We start from the raw sequence: 17,655 nt of genomic DNA, 5'->3' as shown, positions 1-17,655 counted from the left end.
CCCCCAAATGACCCCATTTTAAAAACTAGACCCCTCAAGGTATTCACTAGGGGGTACAGGGAGTATTTTAACACCATAGTTTTTTGGCAGGAATTATTACAAAGTCAGTGTTAAAAATTCGAAATTCGCAATTTTTCACAAATGCATCATTTGGGGGGCATATTTTTTGTACATCACTTCTGATATTGAAAGAAATGCACCCTATATTTTATTTAGCGGCTTGTCCCATGTTCGGAAATACCCCCGCTTTGGCCATATATGGTTCCTTGGCCGCGTGGTAGGACTCAGAAGGAGAGGAGCGCCATTTGGCTTTCAGGGCAGAACAGTACCCCCACCCCCACAAGTGACCCCATTTATATACAGCACCCCTACAAGTTATTGGCTGGACCAGGGACCTCTCTGATTGGTCTTTGGTCGGCTGGCAGTATAACGTGTCTGTCTGTGATAGTTAAGGCTCCTGATGGATATATCCGCCATGTTGTGGGAATAAGCACCCGCTTATGGCGAATATATCCGTCACTGCTGCGGCTGGGTAGCTCAGTGTGTCCGCTCATGACTGCTGGCGGGAAATCCGCCGCTATGAGTGGACACACAAAGCTACCCAGCCGCAGCAGGGAGCTCATTACCGTGACTGCTGCATAATGTGTAGGATCACATGGTGGACATTCGCAGCATATTACATGCTGCGGATGTCCGCCAATGCGATCCTACACATTATGCATTTTTTTTTAATTAGATTAATTTAATAAATGTATTTTTAATATATATATATATATATATATACACATATATTATTTATTTATTAATTTTTTATTAATTTTTTTAATTTTTTTTTTACACTTTTATTACATTTTAATTTATTTTTACACTTTTATTTTATTCATTTATTTATTTTTACACTTTTTAATGCTTTGGAATACTTAGTATTCCAAAGCATTGCAGTTATATGCTGCCTGCCAGTTTTCACTAGCAGGCAGCATATTAGGACGTGCCTCTGGCACGTCCTTTCAGGCAGTACCCAGGGCAGACCTGGGGGTCTTTGTAGGACCCCCGGCTGCCCAGGTATGCAGCAGCACCCTGCGATGCTCCGGGGTGCTGCAGGAGAGACAGAGGGAGCCCCCTCCCTCTGTCAGAACTCATTACAGCGCGCGGTCAATTCTGACCGCGGCTGTAAGGGTTAAACTGTCGGGAGTGGAGTGAACTTCACTCCCGGCAGTGCGGCAGGTCCCGGCCAGCCGCGGCCACACACAGCACCCCGCGATCGCGATGCGGGGTGCTGCAGGAGTGACAGAGGGAGCTCCCTCCCTCTGTTATAACACTTACAGCCCGCGGTCACTTCCGACCGCGGCTGTAAGGGTTAAAACTGCCGGGACCGAAGTTTACTTCGGTCCTGGCAGTGCAGCAGGGTCCCGGCTGTGTGATACAGCCGAGTCCCTGCCGCGATCTCGTGGGTGCACTGGGCAGCACCCACAAGAATAATGGACGAGTATAGACGTCCAGGTGCGGGAACGGCCGCCAACCTGGACGTCTATACTCGTCGGTGGTCGTTATCGGGTTAAGATAAAAAATATTTAGTATTTTGTATCTTCATTTTTTTTCCCTCTTCTCCATGTATCTGGCTTCATGTGTTCCAGCAGCTGCAGACAGAAGCCATGTGGGCATAGACTTACCTTTGTCAGATGACGCGGTACGTAACCTCTACCGCAACCGATATCTAAAGCAAAAGGAAACGTTCTGAAAAATAGAAAAAAAATCTTATGTTAAAATAGTTTCTGGAAACTGTATCTGTAGCTGGCTGCTTATGCTTGGAAAATCTCCAAGTGGCATAAATAATTTACGAGCAATTATGCAAAAATAAATAAATAAATTAAAGGGGTACTCCCGTGGAAAACCTGGTGCCAGAAAGTTGAACAGATTTGTAAATCACTTGTATTAAAAAATCTTACTCCTTCCAGTACTTTTTAGGGGCTGTATACTAAAGAGAAATCCAAAAAAGAAATGCATTTCCTCTGATATCATGACCACAGTGCTCTCTGCTGACCTCTGCTGTCCATTTCATGAACTGTCCAGAGCAGGAAAAAAATCCCCATAGCAAACATTTGCTGCTATGGACAGTTCCTAAAATGGATAGCAGAGGTCAGCAGAGATCACTGTGGTCATGACATCAGAGGAAATGCATTTCTTTTTTGGATTTCTCTTTAGTATACAGCCCCTAAAAAGTACTGGAAGGATTAAGATTTATTTTAATAGAAGTGATATACAAATCTGTTTAACTTTCTGGCACCAGTTGATTTGAAAAATAAAAAAGTTTTTCACAGGAGTACCCCTTTAACCCCTTAAGGACGCAAGAGGTAAATGTACGTCCTGGTGAGGTGGTACTTAACGCACCAGGACGTACATTTACGTCCTGTGCATAACCGCGGGCATCGGAGCGATGCCCGTGTCATGCGCGGCTGATCCCGGCTGCTGATCGCAGCCAGGGACCCGCCGGCAATGGCCGACGCCCGCGATCTCGCGGGCGTCCGCCATTAACTCCTCAGGTGCCGGGATCAATACAGATCCCGGCATCTGCGGCAGGGCGCGATTTGAATGAATGATCGGATCGCCCGCAGCGCTGCTGCGGGGATCCGATCATTCATAACGCCGCACGGAGGTCCCCTCTACTTCCTCCGTCCGGCTCCCGGCGTCTCCTGCTCTGGTCTGTGATCGAGCAGACCAGAGCAGAAGATCGCCGATAACACTGATCTGTTCTATGTCCTATACATAGAACAGATCAGTATTAGCAATCATGGTATTGCTATGAATAGTCCCCTATGGGGACTATTCAAGTGTAAAAAAAATGAATGTAAAAAAAATGTAAAAGTAAAAAAAAAAAGTGAAAAATCCCCTCCCCCAATAAAAAAGTAAAACGTCCGTTTTTTCCTATTTTACCCCCAAAAAGCGTAAAAAAATTTTTCATAGACATATTTGGTATCGCCGCGTGCGTAAATGTCCGAACTATTAAAATAAAATGTTAATGATCCCGTACGGTGAACGGCGTGAACGAAAAAAAAAAAATCCAAAATATACATTTTATTTTAAAAAAAATTATAAAAAATGTATTAAAAGCTTTTTATAAGCAAATGTGGTATCAAAAAAAAGTACAGATCATGGCGCAAAAAATGAGCCCCCATACCGCCGCTTATACGGAAAAATAAAAAAGTTATAGGTCATCAAAATAAAGGGATTATAAACGTACTAATTTGGTTAAAAAGTTTGTGATTTTTTTTAAGCGCAACAATAATATAAAAGTATATAATAATGGGTATCATTTTAATCGTATTGACCCTCAGAATAAAGAACACACGTCATTTTTACCATAAATTGTACAGCGTGAAAACGAAACCTTCCAAAATTAGCAAAATTGCGTTTTTTGGTTGCGTCATACATTTTATGATATAATGAGTGATGTCATTACAAAGGAAAACTGGTCACGCAAAAAACAAGCCCTCATACTAGTCTGTGGATGAAAATATAAAAGAAAATATAAAATGAAAACGTAAAAATTTAATTGTCTGAGTCCTTAAGGCCAAAATGGGCTGAGTCCTTAAGGGGTTAACTACTTAAGGACGTAGGGCGTACCCTACGCCCGGTGTTTAAAACGGGGTCACGCTGTGACCCCGCATCACACCGGGTCAGTCCCGGCTGCTAATCATAGCCGGGACCCTGGGCTAACAGCGCGCGGCATCAATCGTTGTGCCGCGCGCTGTTAATCCCTCAGATGCGGCGATCAAAGTTGACCGACCACATCTGAAAGCGAAAGAAAATGATTCCTGGCCGCTCAGTTGGGCTGATCGGGACATCGCGATAAAATCGCGATGTTCCGATCAGCTGGGACGCAGGCGGAGGTCTCCTTACCTGTCTCCGCGGCGTCCGATCGTCGATTGATTGCTCCAAGCCTGAGCTACAGGTTTGAGCAATCGAGCCCCTATCTGACTGACCGTGCAAAGCTATGGCAGGGATCAGCATAGGAGATCAGTGTGTGCAGTGTTATAGGTCCCTATGAGACCTATAACACTGCAAAAAAAAGTGGAAAAAAAAAGTGAATAAAGATCATTTAACCCCTTCCCTAATAAAAGTTTGAATCACCCCCGTTTTCCCATAAAAAAAAACAAAAAAAACTGTGTAAATAAAAATAAACATATATGGTATCGCCGCGTGCGAAAATGTCCGAACTATAAAAATATAATGTTAAGTAAATCGCACGGTCAATGGCGTGCACGCAAAAAAATTCCAAAGTCCAAATTAGTGTATTTTTGGTCACTTTTTATATCATGAAAAAAAAAAAAACATCAAAAAGTCTAATCAATACAAAAATGGTACCGCTAAAAAAACTTCAGAACACGGTGCAAAAAAGGGGTCTTCATACCAGCCCGTACGTGGAAAAATAAAAAAGTTGTAGGGGTTAGAAGATGAGAATTTTTAACATATACATTTTCCTGCATGTAGTTATGATTTTTTTCCAAAGTACGACAATATCCAACCTATATAAGTAGGGTATCATTTTACCGTATGGACCTACAGAATAAAGAGAAGGTGTCATTTTTACCGAAAAATACACTGAGTAAAAACGGAAGCCCCCAAATTTACAAAATTAAATTTTTTCTTCAATTTTGTCGCACAATGAATTTTTTTTTCCGTTTCGCCGTGGATTTTTGGGTAAAATGACTAATGTCACTGCAAAGTAGAATTGGTGGCGCAAAAAATAAGCCATCATATGGAATTTTATGTGCAAAATTGAAAGCGCTATGATTTTTAGAAGGTGACGAGGGAAAAATGAAAATGCTAAAACGGAAAAACCCTGCGTCCTTAAGGGGTTAAAGCAGCTGATATGCTTTCCCATCCGAAGGATAGGGCATAAGTTATAGATCGCACGGGGGAGGGGTGTGACTGCTGGGACCCCCCCCGCGTTCTCCTGAATGGGGATCCGAATGTCTGCTGGAAGGGGCGCGTCGACCCCTGCATGGAGCGGATGACTTATCCACTATCCTTTGGATAGGGGGTAAGTTATATTTCACGGCACTACTCCTTTAACAAAGCGATCTGATTGGTTGTTATGGGCAACTGGTCAACGTTCCCTCTGCACAGGTTTTGCTAAATCTTCCCCAATACTCTTTTGGGTCTCTGCATTGACATCCCGGAGCATATGCAGAACATGCAAACTTACAATGTGAACACCGCCTTAGATTTTATTAGGTAGAATCTGCTGACAATGCAATGTTTCCTGATCCCAGACAATCCTCCAAACCAGTGTGTCTCCAGCTGTTGCAAAACTACAACTTCCAGCATGCCCGGACAGCCAAAGGCTGTCCGGGCATGCTGGAAGTTGCAGTTTTGCAATAGCTGGAGGCACCCTGGTTGGGAAACACTGCCTTAGGGTTATTAGGAGTATAGGCTTCTGTAGACTGATATCTGAGGATACGCCAACCTATCAATGGACCTATTAAAGGGGTACTCCCCCAACTGCTGCCAGAAAGTTATACAGATTTGTAAATTACGTCTATTCAAAAATCTTAATCCTTCCAGTACTTCTCATGCTGGGAGTTGTAGTTTTGCAATAGCTGGAGGCACCCTGGTTGGGAAACACTGCCTTAGGGTTATTAGGAGTATAGGCTTCTGTAGACTGATATCTGAGGATACGCCAACCTATCAATGGAACTATTAAAGGGGTACTCCAGAGGAAAATTTAAAAATCTTAATCCTTCCAGTACTTCTCATGCTGGGAGTTGTAGTTTTGCAATAGCTGGAGGCACCCTGGTTGGGAAACACTGCCTTAGGGTTATTAGGAGTATAGGCTTCTGTAGACTGATATCTGAGGATACGCCAACCTATCAATGGAACTATTAAAGGGGTACTCCAGAGGAAAATTTAAAAATATCAATCCTTCCAGTACCTCTCAAGCTGGGAGTTGCAGTTTTGCAACAGCTGGAGACACACTGGTTTGGAAAAAACTGCTCCAAGCTTTGCTGTCAGACAGAATACATACAAGTTGTATTGTCTGCACATTCCCTGATAAATGTTCCTTGAGGGGTCGGGCCCCCCGGCCTCCATCTGCCACTGAAACGCCATGTGAATGTTTATTGTTATGGGGGCATCATGGCTGAACGCTCGCTCACCTGACCAATCACAGTGTCTATGGCTGTCTTTAGGATTTGCATCCGCGTCCACCGAACAGGTGGCTGTGCCACCTGCCGAACATTCATTTTAAACATTTTGGAATGGACTAAGCATTGTATGCTGCACACAGAAGGTGTTTTGTACCTACTATTTTACGTAGGAGCTTTGCTTTGCATTACAATGTGCTGAAAACTCTTAAAGGGGTACTCCGCCCCTGGCATCTTATCCCCTATCCAAAGGATAGGGGATAAGATGTTAGATCGCCGCAGTCCCACTGCTGGGGACCCCGGGGATCGCCGCTGCGGCACCCCGCTATCATTACTGCACAGAGCGAGTTCGCTCTGTGTGTAATGACGGGCGATACAGGGGACGGAGTAGCGTGACATCATGGCTCCGCCCCCCATGACATCACGGCCCGTCCCCTTAATGCAAGTCTATGGCAGGGGGCGTGACGACCGCCATGCCCCCTCCCATAGACTTGTATTGACGGGGGAGGGCTGTGACGTCACGAGGGGCGGAGCCGTGACATAACGTTGCTCCAGCCCCTGTATCGCCCGTCATTACGTGCAGAGTGATCTCGCTCTGCGTAGTAATGATAGCCTAGTGTTGCAGCAGCGATCCCCGGGGTCCCCAGCAGCGGGACCGCGGCGATCTGACATCTTATCCCCTATCCTTTGGATAGGGGATAAGATGTCTAGGGGCGGAGTACCACTTTAAAGGGGTTATCCACCATAAGGTGATTTTAGTACATACCTGGCAGGCAGTAATGGACATGTTTAGGAAGGACCTGCACTTGTCTTAGGGCTAAATGTCATGAGATTACCATAACACTGTGGCTAGCTTTTCGTGAACTTCTATTTCCTGTTTGACTTTTCTTTTTTGACTACAAATCCCACAATTCCATTTTCCTCCCTCCCACACCTCAGCCACCCCACCCATTGAAACATAAATGAGCTGCATCCATTCAAAAGACCTGTGGTTTTCAATCAGGGTGCCTACAGCTGTTGCATTAGTCGCAGATTGATCTCTCTCCCACCAATCGATCGCTCCATCCATTGAAGCAGACAGACTCCCTGTCATCAGCTGACTAGTGAGTCAGGTCTCGGCTGCATTGCAAGCTGGGAAAAATCCGAGACAACAGTCATTTTGTATTCTGGTAAAAATAAGTATTGGAGCGATAATCACAGAAGAATTGTGAGAAAACCGTCACACACAGGTACAGACACTTTATTATTTGCTACACTAACTTTACAGCCCCTGTAGCATAGTCAAATAAAAAAAAATTCCTGGAATACCCCTTTAATGTAGGGATAACACCTCCTAGCTATGAGACATATACAGAAACTGGTCAATAAGCAGGGTATAGGGGAGAAGCAGTGACTTACCGGGCCACATCAAACACACGATCTGCAACTCTGTCTCCAACCTGCAAAAGAGAATTAGAAATAATAATGCATAAAAAAAGTGACTTTTTATTTTTTTATTTGACTATGCTACAGGGGCTGTAAAGGGCTGTTAGTGTTGTTTATAATATAGTGTCTGTACCTGTGTTTGATTAGTTTGTAAGGCATTGACTGTGCACTAAATGTGTGTGCAGTAGACTGCCGTGTGTTTGTAGTGGTAGAATGCTGTGTGTTTGTAATGGAAGACTGCGGTTTGTGTGTGTGTGGGGCGGTAGACTGTGGTGTGCGTGTGGCGGTAGAGTGCGGTGTGTGTGGCGGTAGACTGCAGTGTGTGTGTGTGGCGGAAGACTGCGTTGTGTGTGTGGCGGAAGACTGCGTTGTGTGTGTGTGGCGGAAGACTGCGTTGTGTGTGTGCGTGGTAAAATGCGGTGTGTGCGATGGTAGAATGCGGTGTGTGGCGGTAGAATGCAGTGCGTGTGTGGCGGCAGACTGCGGTGTGTGTGGCGGTAGACTGTGGTATGTTTGTGTGTGGCGGTAGACTGTGGTATGTTTGTGTGTGGCGGTAGACTGCCGTGTGTGTGGGGGTAGACTGCCGTGTGTGTGTGTGTGTGTGTGGCGGTAGACTGCCGTGTGTGTGTGTGTGGCGGTAGACTGAATTGTGTGTGTGTGTGGTAGAATGCGGTGTGTGCGATGGTAGAATGCGGTGTGTGGCGGTAGAATGCAGTGCGTGTGTGGCGGCAGACTGCGGTGTGTGTGTGTGTGGCGGTAGACTGTGGTATGTTTGTGTGTGGCGGTAGACTGCCGTGTGTGTGTGGCGGTAGACTGCCGTGTGTGTGTGTGTGGCGGTAGACTGCCGTGTGTGTGTGTGTGGCGGTAGACTGCCGTGTGTGTGTGTGTGTGGCGGTAGACTGCCGTGTGTGTGTGTGTGGCGGTAGACTGCCGTGTGTGTGTGTGGCGGTAGACTGCCGTGTGTGTGTGTGGCGGTAGACTGCCGTGTGTGTGTGTGGCGGTAGACTGCCGTGTGTGTGTGTGGCGGTAGACTGCCGTGTGTGTGTGTGTGGCGGTAGACTGCCGTGTGTGTGTGTGTGGCGGTAGACTGCCGTGTGTGTGTGTGGCGGTAGACTGCCGTGTGTGTGTGTGGCGGTAGACTGCCGTGTGTGTGTGTGGCGGTAGACTGCCGTGTGTGTGTGTGGCGGTAGACTGCCGTGTGTGTGTGTGGCGGTAGACTGCCGTGTGTGTGTGTGGCGGTAGACTGCCGTGTGTGTGTGTGGCGGTAGACTGCCGTGTGTGTGTGTGTGGCGGTAGACTGCCGTGTGTGTGTGGCGGTAGACTGCCGTGTGTGTGTGTGTGTGGCGGTAGACTGCCGTGTGTGTGTGTGTGTGGCGGTAGACTGCCGTGTGTGTGTGTGTGGCGGTAGACTGCCGTGTGTGTGTGTGGCGGTAGACTGCCGTGTGTGTGTGTGTGGCGGTAGACTGCCGTGTGTGTGTGTGGCGGTAGACTGCCGTGTGTGTGTGTGGCGGTAGACTGCCGTGTGTGTGTGTGGCGGTAGACTGCCGTGTGTGTGTGTGGCGGTAGACTGCCGTGTGTGTGTGTGGCGGTAGACTGCCGTGTGTGTGTGTGGCGGTAGACTGCCGTGTGTGTGGCGGTAGACTGCCGTGTGTGTGTGGCGGTAGACTGCCGTGTGTGTGTGTGTGGCGGTAGACTGCCGTGTGTGTGTGTGTGTGTGGCGGTAGACTGCCGTGTGTGTGTGTGTGGCGGTAGACTGCCGTGTGTGTGTGTGGCGGTAGACTGCCGTGTGTGTGTGTGGCGGTAGACTGCCGTGTGTGTGTGTGGCGGTAGACTGCCGTGTGTGTGTGTGGCGGTAGACTGCCGTGTGTGTGTGTGGCGGTAGACTGCCGTGTGTGTGTGTGGCGGCAGACTGCCGTGTGTGTGTGGCGGCAGACTGCCGTGTGTGTGTGTGGCGGCAGACTGCCGTGTGTGTGTGTGGCGGCAGACTGCCGTGTGTGTGTGTGGCGGCAGACTGCCGTGTGTGTGTGTGGCGGCAGACTGCAGTGTGTGTGGTGGTAGACTGCAGTGTGTGTGGCGGTAGACTGCAGTGTGTGTGGCGGTAGACTGCAGTGTGTGTGGCGGTAGACTGCAGTGTGTGTGGCGGTAGACTGCGGTGTGTGTGGCGGTAGACTGCGGTGTGTGTGGCGGTAGACTGCGGTGTGTGTGGCGGTAGATTGTGGTGTGTGTGGCGGTAGATTGTGGTGTGTGTGGCGGTAGACTGTGGTGTGTGGCGGTAGATTGTGGTGTGTGTGGCGGTAGACTGTGGTGTGTGTGGCGGAAGACTGTGGTGTGTGTGGCGGTAGACTGTGGTGTGTGTGGCGGTAGATTGTGGTGTGTGTGTATGTGTGGCGGTAGACTGCAGTGTGTGGCGGTAGACTGCAGTGTGTGTGGCGGTAGACTGCAGTGTGTGTGGCGGTAGACTGCAGTGTGTGTGGCGGTAGACTGCAGTGTGTGTGTGGCGGTAGACTGCAGTGTGTGTGGCGGTAGACTGTGGTGTGTGTGTGTGGCGGTAGACTGTGGTGTGTGTGGCGGTAGACTGCGGTGTGTGTGGCGGTAGACTGCGGTGTGTGTGGCGGTAGACTGTGGTGTGTGTGGCGGTAGACTGCGGTGTGTGTGGCGGTAGACTGCGGTGTGTGTGGCGGTAGACTGTGGTGTGTGTGGCGGTAGACTGTGGTGTGTGTGGCGGTAGACTGTGGTGTGTGTGGCGGTGACTCACCTCTTCCCGTAGGTACTGGTACTGATGGGCATTGGCCTGGTTTGCTGCCCAGTTCTTCTGCCTCCTCTTCATGTCCCTGTCAAATACATTGAAAAGGCTCTCTGTTCTGGAGGTGGATGCCCTCCTTAGGTTGGGGGTGCCATATGTATGCCATCCACTGCTGCTTACTGCACTGTGCCCCCTTCTGAGAACCAGAAGAGAACATCTTCTGCACAGAGTCACCCCCAGTGCACTAGAGGCCATAGCACTAATAATACAGAGTCCTATAGAGAATCCATGTGAATACAGGACAATACAACTCCCGAGTGTACTCAGCAGGAATCACAAGCTGGAAGCTGAACACAGCCAAGGGCAGCAGCGCAGGACACACGACACTAAGTTTGGTCACTCGCGGCCGCCGTACCCGGGGTGAGAGGTCACAGCAGCGCAAAGGATTGTTGGGAGGAATCACGTGGTGATCGGTGAGGAGAAGGAAGAAGCTAATCGTGTGGATAGGAGGATAATATAGTGTGTAATCTTATCTATTCTGTATAGAACGATATCGGAGAGGTGATCGCCTGTAGGCTGTGGCTGCTGTGGAGATCCCGGGTCTGCTGGTACTTGTAGTTTTACAGCAGCTGAGGTGATGTCGCTCTCCCTGAATAATCAGATACATTTTCTGCACTTAAATAAATGTTATATGTATGGCACAGGAATGCCATGTGTACTGATCCTGTATGGCACAGGAATGCCATGTGTACTGATCCTGTATGGTACAGTAATGCCATGTGTACTGATCCTGTATGGTACAGTAATGCCATGTGTACTGATCCTGTATGGTACAGTAATGCCATGTGTACTGATCCTGTATGGTACAGTAATGCCATGTGTACTGATCCTGTATGGCACAGTAATGCCATGTGTACTGACCCTGTATGGCACAGTAATGCCATGTGTACTGATCCTGTATGGCACAGTAATGCCATGTGTACTGATCCTGTATGGTACAGTAATGCCATGTGTACTGATCCTGTATGGTACAGTAATGCCATGTGTACTGATCCTGTATGGTACAGTAATGCCATGTGTACTGATCCTGTATGGCACAGTAATGCCATGTGTACTGACCCTGTATGGTACAGTAATGCCATGTGTACTGATCCTGTATGGCACAGTAATGCCATGTGTACTGATCCTGTATGGCACAGTAATGCCATGTGTACTGATCCTGTATGGTACAGTAATGCCATGTGTACTGACCCTGTATGGCACAGTAATGCCATGTGTACTGATCCTGTATGGTACAGTAATGCCATGTGTACTGATCCTGTATGGCACAGTAATGCCATGTGTACTGATCCTGTATGGCACAGTAATGCCATGTGTACTGATCCTGTATGGCACAGTAATGCCATGTGTACTGATCCTGTATGGTACAGTAATGCCATGTGTACTGATCCTGTATGGCACAGTAATGCCATGTGTACTGATCCTGTATGGTACAGTAATGCCATGTGTACTGACCCTGTATGGCACAGTAATGCCATGTGTACTGACCCTGTATGGCACAGTAATGCCATGTGTACTGACCCTGTATGGCACAGTAATGCCATGTGTACTGATCCTGTATGGCACAGTAATGCCATGTGTACTGACCCTGTATGGCACAGTAATGCCATGTGTACTGATCCTGTATGGCACAGTAATGCCATGTGTACTGATCCTGTATGGCACAGTAATGCCATGTGTACTGATCCTGTATGGTACAGTAATGCCATGTGTACTGATCCTGTATTGCACAGTAATGCCATGTGTACTGACCCTGTATGGCACAGGAATGCCATGTGTACTGATCCTGTATGGTACAGTAATGCCATGTGTACTGATCCTGTATGGCACAGTAATGCCATGTGTACTGATCCTGTATGGTACAGTAATGCCATGTGTACTGACCCTGTATGGCACAGTAATGCCATGTGTACTGATCCTGTATGGCACAGTAATGCCATGTGTACTGATCCTGTATGGTACAGTAATGCCATGTGTACTGATCCTGTATAGTACAGTAATGCCATGTGTACTGATCCTGTATGGCACAGTAATGCCATGTGTACTGACCCTGTATGGCACAGTAATGCCATGTGTACTGATCCTGTATGGTACAGTAATGCCATGTGTACTGATCCTGTATGGTACAGTAATGCCATGTGTACTGATCCTGTATGGTACAGTAATGCCATGTGTACTGATCCTGTATAGTACAGTAATGCCATGTGTACTGACCCTGTATGGCACAGTAATGCCATGTGTACTGACCCTGTATGGCACAGTAATGCCATGTGTACTGATCCTGTATGGCACAGTAATGCCATGTGTACTGATCCTGTATGGCACAGTAATGCCATGTGTACTGATCCTGTATGGCACAGTAATGCCATGTGTACTGACCCTGTATGGCACAGTAATGCCATGTGTACTGATCCTGTATGGCACAGTAATGCCATGTGTACTGATCCTGTATGGCACAGTAATGCCATGTGTACTGATCCTGTATGGCACAGTAATGCCATGTGTACTGATCCTGTATGGCACAGTAATGCCATGTGTACTGACCCTGTATGGCACAGTAATGCCATGTGTACTGATCCTGTATGGCACAGTAATGCCATGTGTACTGATCCTGTATGGCACAGTAATGCCATGTGTACTGATCCTGTATGGCACAGTAATGCCATGTGTACTGACCCTGTATGGCACAGTAATGCCATGTGTACTGACCCTGTATGGCACAGTAATGCCATGTGTACTGATCCTGTATGGCACATTAATGCCATGTGTACTGATCCTGTATGGCACAGTAATGCCATGTGTACTGATCCTGTATGGCACAGTAATGCCATGTGTACTGATCCTGTATGGCACAGTAATGCCATGTGTACTGACCCTGTATGGCACAGTAATGCCATGTGTACTGACCCTGTATGGCACAGTAATGCCATGTGTACTGACCCTGTATGGCACAGTAATGCCATGTGTACTGATCCTGTATGGCACATTAATGCCATGTGTACTGATCCTGTATGGCACAGTAATGCCATGTGTACTGATCCTGTATGGCACAGTAATGCCATGTGTACTGATCCTGTATGGTACAGTAATGCCATGTGTACTGACCCTGTATGGCACAGTAATGCCATGTGTACTGACCCTGTATGGCACAGTAATGCCATGTGTACTGATCCTGTATGGCACATTAATGCCATGTGTACTGATCCTGTATGGCACATTAATGCCATGTGTACTGATCCTGTATGGCACAGTAATGCCATGTGTACTGATCCTGTATGGCACAGTAATGCCATGTGTACTGACCCTGTATGGCACAGTAATGCCATGTGTACTGACCCTGTATGGCACAGTAATGCCATGTGTACTGACCCTGTATGGCACAGTAATGCCATGTGTACTGACCCTGTATGGCACAGTAATGCCATGTGTACTGACCCTGTATGGCACAGTAATGCCATGTGTACTGATCCTGTATGGCACAGTAATGCCATGTGTACTGATCCTGTATGGCACAGTAATGCCATGTGTACTGATCCTGTATGGCACAGTAATGCCATGTGTACTGATCCTGTATGGTACAGTAATGCCATGTGTACTGATCCTGTATGGTACAGTAATGCCATGTGTACTGATCCTGTATGGTACAGTAATGCCATGTGTACTGATCCTGTATGGTACAGTAATGCCATGTGTACTGATCCTGTATGGCACAGTAATGCCATGTGTACTGATCCTGTATGGCACAGTAATGCCATGTGTACTGATCCTGTATGGCACAGTAATGCCATGTGTACTGATCCTGTATGGCACAGTAATGCCATGTGTACTGATCCTGTATGGCACAGTAATGCCATGTGTACTGATCCTGTATGGCACAGTAATGCCATGTGTACTGATCCTGTATGGCACAGTAATGCCATGTGTACTGATCCTGTATGGCACAGTAATGCCATGTGTACTGATCCTGTATGGCACAGTAATGCCATGTGTACTGACCCTGTATGGCACAGTAATGCCATGTGTACTGACCCTGTATGGCACAGTAATGCCATGTGTACTGATCCTGTATGGCACAGTAATGCCATGTGTACTGATCCTGTATGGCACAGTAATGCCATGTGTACTGATCCTGTATGGCACAGTAATGCCATGTGTACTGATCCTGTATGGCACAGTAATGCCATGTGTACTGACCCTGTATGGCACAGTAATGCCATGTGTACTGACCCTGTATGGCACAGTAATGCCATGTGTACTGATCCTGTATGGCACAGTAATGCCATGTGTACTGATCCTGTATGGCACAGTAATGCCATGTGTACTGATCCTGTATGGCACAGTAATGCCATGTGTACTGATCCTGTATGGCACAGTAATGCCATGTGTACTGACCCTGTATGGCACAGTAATGCCATGTGTACTGATCCTGTATAGTACAGTAATGCCATGTGTACTGACCCTGTATGGCACAGTAATGCCATGTGTACTGACCCTGTATGGCACAGTAATGCCATGTGTACTGATCCTGTATGGCACAGTAATGCCATGTGTACTGATCCTGTATGGCACAGTAATGCCATGTGTACTGATCCTGTATGGCACAGTAATGCCATGTGTACTGATCCTGTATGGCACATTAATGCCATGTGTACTGATCCTGTATGGTACAGTAATGCCATGTGTACTGATCCTGTATGGCACAGTAATGCCATGTGTACTGATCCCGTATGGTACAGTAATGCCATGTGTACTGATCCTGTATGGCACAGTAATGCCATGTGTACTGATCCTGTATGGCACAGTAATGCCATGTGTACTGATCCTGTATGGTACAGCGAAATGCAATGTGTACTTGTCTCCTTACGGCACAGTATAATGATCCTCTATGGAGGCATATGGAATCCCCATTGATCTGTATTATGGTCCTGGAGGTACTCTTATATGGCTTATGCTGTGAACATGCCAGAATTTAGTTTTTCCCCTTTACAAGAAAAACATTATTTTTGGGATAAGATCAGTGACACGCAGAAACGTGCATTATGCGCGCCAAAGAATTCTATAGGTGCTGATGAATTATGGATAAAAGTATAAAAGTGATATGTTTCTCAACCAAGGTATCTCCAGTGGTTGCAAAACTACAACTCCCAGCATGCCCGGACAGCCGAAGGCTGTCCGGGCATGCTGGGAGTTGTAGTTTTACAACAGCTGGAGGCACCCTGGTTGAGAAACACTAGTCTTAATTGTATATTTCCCACTCTGTACCCTTCTGTATGTGTTTTGTCATGTTTTTTATTATATACTTTTACATTAATTGTATTTTTGTCATTTTAGTTTCTTCTTCCGTCAGTTTCAATTTCTTTGTCTGGCCTAAAAAAAATCATACCAAGATGGCAGCAAATAAAGATCTTACATCCGACCAGCGTTTTAGTCAGATCACAAAAGACCCCAGATTCTGGGAGATGCAGGAAAAAGAGAAGAAAATTAAGATCGATAAACGATTCCGGGCCATGTTCCATGACAAGAAGTTCAATCTGAAATATTCGGTGGACAAACGGGGGCGTCCTGTTAACCACAACACCACAGAAGACCTGAAACGCTACTACGATCTGTCCGAGTCCGAGGAGGAGGACGCAGAAACGGCTTTAAGTGCCAAGAAAGAGAAGAAAAAGAAAGCGAAACAGAAGCAGAAAGAGGAGACAAAATCCAAAGAAACTTCTACAAAAAACATCAATGAGAAAAAAGAAGCAGAAACCTCTGGAGCAATGAGCAAAGCTGAGAAACAAGAGAAAGGGAATAAACTGTCTAAGAAGAAAAATAATAATGAAGAAGTCAAGAGGAAAGGAAAACCATCTGTTAGTGTTCCCCTAAAAAGTGCTGAGAAGTCTGCAAAAGTAACAGAGCCATCGGAATCGGAGGAAGAATCAGGTACAGTGTATTCAGAGTACATTTCCCTTTGAGGGAGGATTCGCACGTACAGTATAAAATATGTGCAGGATTTGAAGCTGTGTTTTGTCCATTATGTTTATTTGAAATCTGCCGGATAAAATCTGCAGCTTCAAATCCTGCGCATCACATATGCGCTGGATGCTGCAGTGTTTCCCAACCCAGTCCTCAAGGCACACCAACATTCCGGGTTTTTTCAGTTACTCCATTGGAATAGAACAGGGAAAAATTAAAATCCTGGCCTGTTGGTGTGCCTTGAGGACTGGGTCGGGAAACACTGGGATACTGTACATGTGAATACACCCTTAGGGGTAGGGTCACGTGCCATATTTTGCTACCTATTGACTTCAATGGGTAGGAAAATACAGCACGTGTGACCATACCCTTAAAGGGGTACTCCGCCCCTGACATCTTATCCCCTATCCAAAGGATAGGGGATAAGATGTCAGATCGCCGCGGTCCCGCTGCTGGGGACCCCGGGGATCGCTGCTGCGGCACCCCGCCATCATTACTGCACAGAGCAAGTTCGCTCTGTGCGTAATGACGGGCGATACAGGGGCCGGAGCAGCGCGACGTCATGGCTCCGCCTATCATGACATCACGGCCTGTCCCCTTAATGCAAGTCTATGGCAGGGGAGGCGTGATGACCGCCACGCCCCCTCCCATAGACTTGTATTGACGGGGGCGGGCCGTGATGTCATGAGGGGCGGGGCCGTGACATATTGATGCTCCGGCCCCTGTATTGCCCGTCATTACGTGCAGAGCGATCTCCCCGGGGTCCCCAGCAGCGGGAACCCGCCGATCTGACATCTTATCCCCTGGAAAACTGGTGCCAGAATAAAAAAATCTTAATCCTTCCTGTATTTATCAGATGCTGTATGCTCCACAGGAAGTTCTTTTCTTTTTGAATTTCCTTTCTGTCTGACCACAGTGCTCTCTGCTGACACCTCTGTCCATTTTAGGAACTGTCCAGAGCAGGATAGATTTACTATGGGGATTTGCTCCTACTCTGGACAGTTCCTAAAATAGACAGAGGTGTCAGCAGAGAGCACTGTGGTCCGACAGAAAGGAAATTCAAAAAGAAAAGAGCATACAACAACTGATAAGTACAGGAAGGATTAAGATTTTTTTTAATAGAAGTAATTTACAAATTCACTCAGTGTTCCTTAGTTGTGCACTGCTCCTTCTGGCCTGTCACAATTCATCAGTTTTAGCTGTAGTTTTCCTTTAAAGGGGTACTCCGGTGGAAAACAATGTTTTTTTTTTAATTAACTGATGCCAGAAAGTTAAACACATTTGTAAATGACTTCTATATAAAAAATGTAATCCTTCCAGTACTTA

The 17,655-nt window shown here is 46.9% G+C and overlaps 2 protein-coding genes across 5 annotated transcripts in view; one reads left to right on the top strand and one right to left on the bottom strand.

The window, feature by feature from the left end:
• The window catches only part of NDUFAF5 (NADH:ubiquinone oxidoreductase complex assembly factor 5), a 78,186-nt gene extending 67,483 nt beyond the window's left edge, over positions 1-10,703 (bottom strand). For both annotated transcript variants that reach the window (XM_056567891.1, XM_056567892.1), the window contains exons 1-3: positions 10,324-10,703; positions 7,542-7,582; positions 1,671-1,734 (exon numbers count right to left, since the gene is read on the bottom strand). In XM_056567891.1, coding sequence (XP_056423866.1) covers positions 1,671-1,734; positions 7,542-7,582; positions 10,324-10,566 — 348 coding nt within the window. In that variant the 5' untranslated portion in view covers positions 10,567-10,703. The remainder of the gene's footprint in view (positions 1-1,670; positions 1,735-7,541; positions 7,583-10,323) is intronic.
• Positions 10,704-10,716: 13 nt separating this feature from the next.
• ESF1 (ESF1 nucleolar pre-rRNA processing protein homolog) overlaps positions 10,717-17,655 on the top strand; it is an 80,138-nt gene continuing 73,199 nt past the window's right edge. The window contains exons 1-2 of one of the 3 annotated variants that reach the window (XM_056567884.1): positions 10,717-10,784; positions 15,703-16,296. In XM_056567884.1, the coding sequence (XP_056423859.1) occupies positions 15,759-16,296 (538 nt within the window). In that variant the 5' untranslated portion in view covers positions 10,717-10,784; positions 15,703-15,758. Of the gene's footprint in view, positions 10,946-15,702; positions 16,297-17,655 lie in introns of all 3 variants that reach the window. The other 2 variants (XM_056567883.1, XM_056567882.1) reach the window with 2 other exon arrangements.

This window comes from Hyla sarda, chromosome 3 (genome assembly GCF_029499605.1).
Source record: "Hyla sarda isolate aHylSar1 chromosome 3, aHylSar1.hap1, whole genome shotgun sequence".
Taxonomy (NCBI): domain Eukaryota; kingdom Metazoa; phylum Chordata; class Amphibia; order Anura; family Hylidae; genus Hyla; species Hyla sarda.
Note: the sequence above shows the minus strand (reverse complement) of the source record. Positions and strands in the feature narration are given on the sequence as shown.